The sequence below is a fragment of the Meles meles genome, chromosome 20 (assembly GCF_922984935.1).
Source record: "Meles meles chromosome 20, mMelMel3.1 paternal haplotype, whole genome shotgun sequence".
Taxonomy (NCBI): domain Eukaryota; kingdom Metazoa; phylum Chordata; class Mammalia; order Carnivora; family Mustelidae; genus Meles; species Meles meles.
Genome location: NC_060085.1, coordinates 15,844,056 through 15,846,237, shown reverse-complemented (window position 1 = coordinate 15,846,237; position 2,182 = coordinate 15,844,056). Strand labels below are relative to the sequence as shown.

Below are 2,182 nucleotides of genomic sequence, written 5' to 3'. Positions count from 1 at the left end.
GCTGCCAGGTGCCGGGCGCGCCCCCACTCCGCCCGGCTGCCGGCTCCCGCGGTCCCGTCGTCCGCTCGCCGGCCCGTCGTCCGTGCGCCATGCAGCCGCCGCCCGCCCCGCGCGCGTAGGCGCCCGCCGCAGGCCATGCTGCTCCCGCTCGCCGCGCTGCTGGTCGCCGCCTGCCCGCTGCCGCCCGCCCGCGGCGGGGCCGCGGACGCGCCGGGCCTCGGCGGGGCGCCCCCCAACGCCTCCGTGAACGCGTCGTCCGCGGGCGAGCCCGCCGCCCCGGGGCTGCTGGCCTCGGCAGCTCCCGGGCCCCCCGAGCGCCCGGGCCCGGAGGAGGCGGCGGCGGCGGCGCCGTGCAACATCAGCGTGCAGCGGCAGATGCTGAGCTCGCTGCTCGTGCGCTGGGGCCGCCCGCGGGGCTTCCAGTGCGACCTGCTGCTCTTCTCCACCAACGCGCACGGCCGCGCCTTCTTCGCCGCAGCCTTCCACCGCGTCGGGCCGCCGCTGCTCATCGAGCACCTGGGGCTGGCGGCCGGCGGCGCGCAGCAGGACCTGCGCCTCTGCGTGGGCTGCGGCTGGGTGCGCGGCCGCCGCCCGGGCCGCCTCCGGCCCGCCGCCGCCGCCGCCTCCGGGGCGCCCACCGCGCTGCCCGCCTACCCCGCGGCCGAGCCCCCCGGGCCGCTGTGGCTGCAGGGCGAGCCGCTGCACTTCTGCTGCCTGGACTTCAGCCTGGAGGAGCTGCAGGGTGAGCCGGGCTGGCGGCTGAACCGCAAGCCCATCGAGTCCACGCTGGTCGCCTGCTTCATGACCCTGGTCATCGTCGTGTGGAGCGTGGCCGCCCTCATCTGGCCGGTGCCCATCATCGCCGGCTTCCTGCCCAACGGCATGGAGCAGCGTCGGACCACCGCCAGCGCCGCCGCCGCCGCCGCCCCCGCCGCCGTGCCCGCGGGGACCACCGCCGCCGCCGCTGCAGCTGCTGCCGCCGCCGCCGCCGCCGCCGCGGCCGTCACCTCGGGGGCGGCGGCCAAGTGACCCGCCCCGCTCCTCTCCGCGTCCGCCTGTGGCCGCGCTCTCGGGTGCCTTTCCCGCCGGGAGACTCGGCCCGTGTGCTTCGTGCTGTAGTGACCGTTAGTTCTCCTTCCCGGGAGGGGGTCGCCGGAGGGGCCCCAGCGGCTTGGCGCAGCGACCTGCGTACCGCGCGTCGTTCCGAAAGGCAGGTGCCAGCCCTTGCGCCGAAGGGTGGGATCCGCAGCTAGGAGGACAGACAGGAGGGAGACGGGGCCCTTTCCCTCTATTGTATCCCCCTGCCACCCTCCCTCCCCGCACCCACGTGCCCTATATTCATGGCAGAAAATGACCAAATCCTGTGTATTTGTTTTATATATTTAATACCTGTTTTAAATGAAAGTTTTAGTAAAAAAAAAAAAATCAAATTGCTATTGCTGTAGGAAGAGAAGCTCTTTGTATCCAAACATAGTATTTGAAGTTTGTTGTTTTTTAATTTATTTAAGGGGGGGAGGCATGGGAAGGATTTCACACCCACATATTGTTACTGCTAAAAATGAACTTTATGAACCTTTTCCAAGTCGATCTATCCAGTGACGTGGCCTGGTGGGCGTTTCTTGTACTTCTGTGGTTTTTTGGCTTTTAATACAGACATTTTCCTCCAGAGATGCGTACGTAGCTTTTTCTTTATTTGATTTAGGAAAAGGAATCCAAGAATTACAAGTTGTTGTCCTGAAACGTGAAGGAGGGATGCTCCAGAGTGAGAGAGGGGCTGATGCTGTCTGTCTTCCCTCACCTGTATAGGCGAGGAAGGAGATGGAAACTATTCTTACCCTAACGGTAATTGTTTTAGCTCTCACCAGGCTGCCCTCCAGTAACCACCCATCCCCCCCCCCAGCCTCAGTGACATTTGTCACGGTGGCATACAGGGTTTTATGTCATTTGCCTTTTGGTCCTCTGCCTCACAGCCTGTGAAACACCCAGTAAAATGCCAAAATGGTAAAGTCGGTAATCTCCCTTGAGCAAGGTATCTTTCAAGGAAACGACTCATTTTAAAAAGCATGTAGATTTCCATTTCATATGTGTTAAGTGTTAGCGTAGGAGCACATTTCAAAAGCTAGTTTTAAAACCTGTGATACTATTTTGGCATTAATAAGATTTTTTTCTTTAAGGTCAATTC

At 62.8% G+C, this 2,182-nt stretch overlaps 1 protein-coding gene across 1 annotated transcript; it reads left to right on the top strand.

Moving 5' to 3' along the window:
• Window positions 1-1,666, top strand: TMEM158 (transmembrane protein 158). The gene has a single exon (XM_045991462.1). The coding sequence runs from the start codon at window positions 136-138 to the stop codon at window positions 1,027-1,029; it is 894 nt and encodes a 297-aa protein (XP_045847418.1). The 5' UTR covers window positions 1-135; the 3' UTR covers window positions 1,030-1,666.
• Window positions 1,667-2,182: the final 516 nt, after the last annotated feature.

Bases quoted from the DNA above. Each gene is read 5' to 3' on its own strand.
- TMEM158 (XM_045991462.1), top strand. From the start codon at position 136: ATGCTGCTCCCGCTCGCCGCGCTGCTGGTCGCCGCCTGCCCGCTGCCG.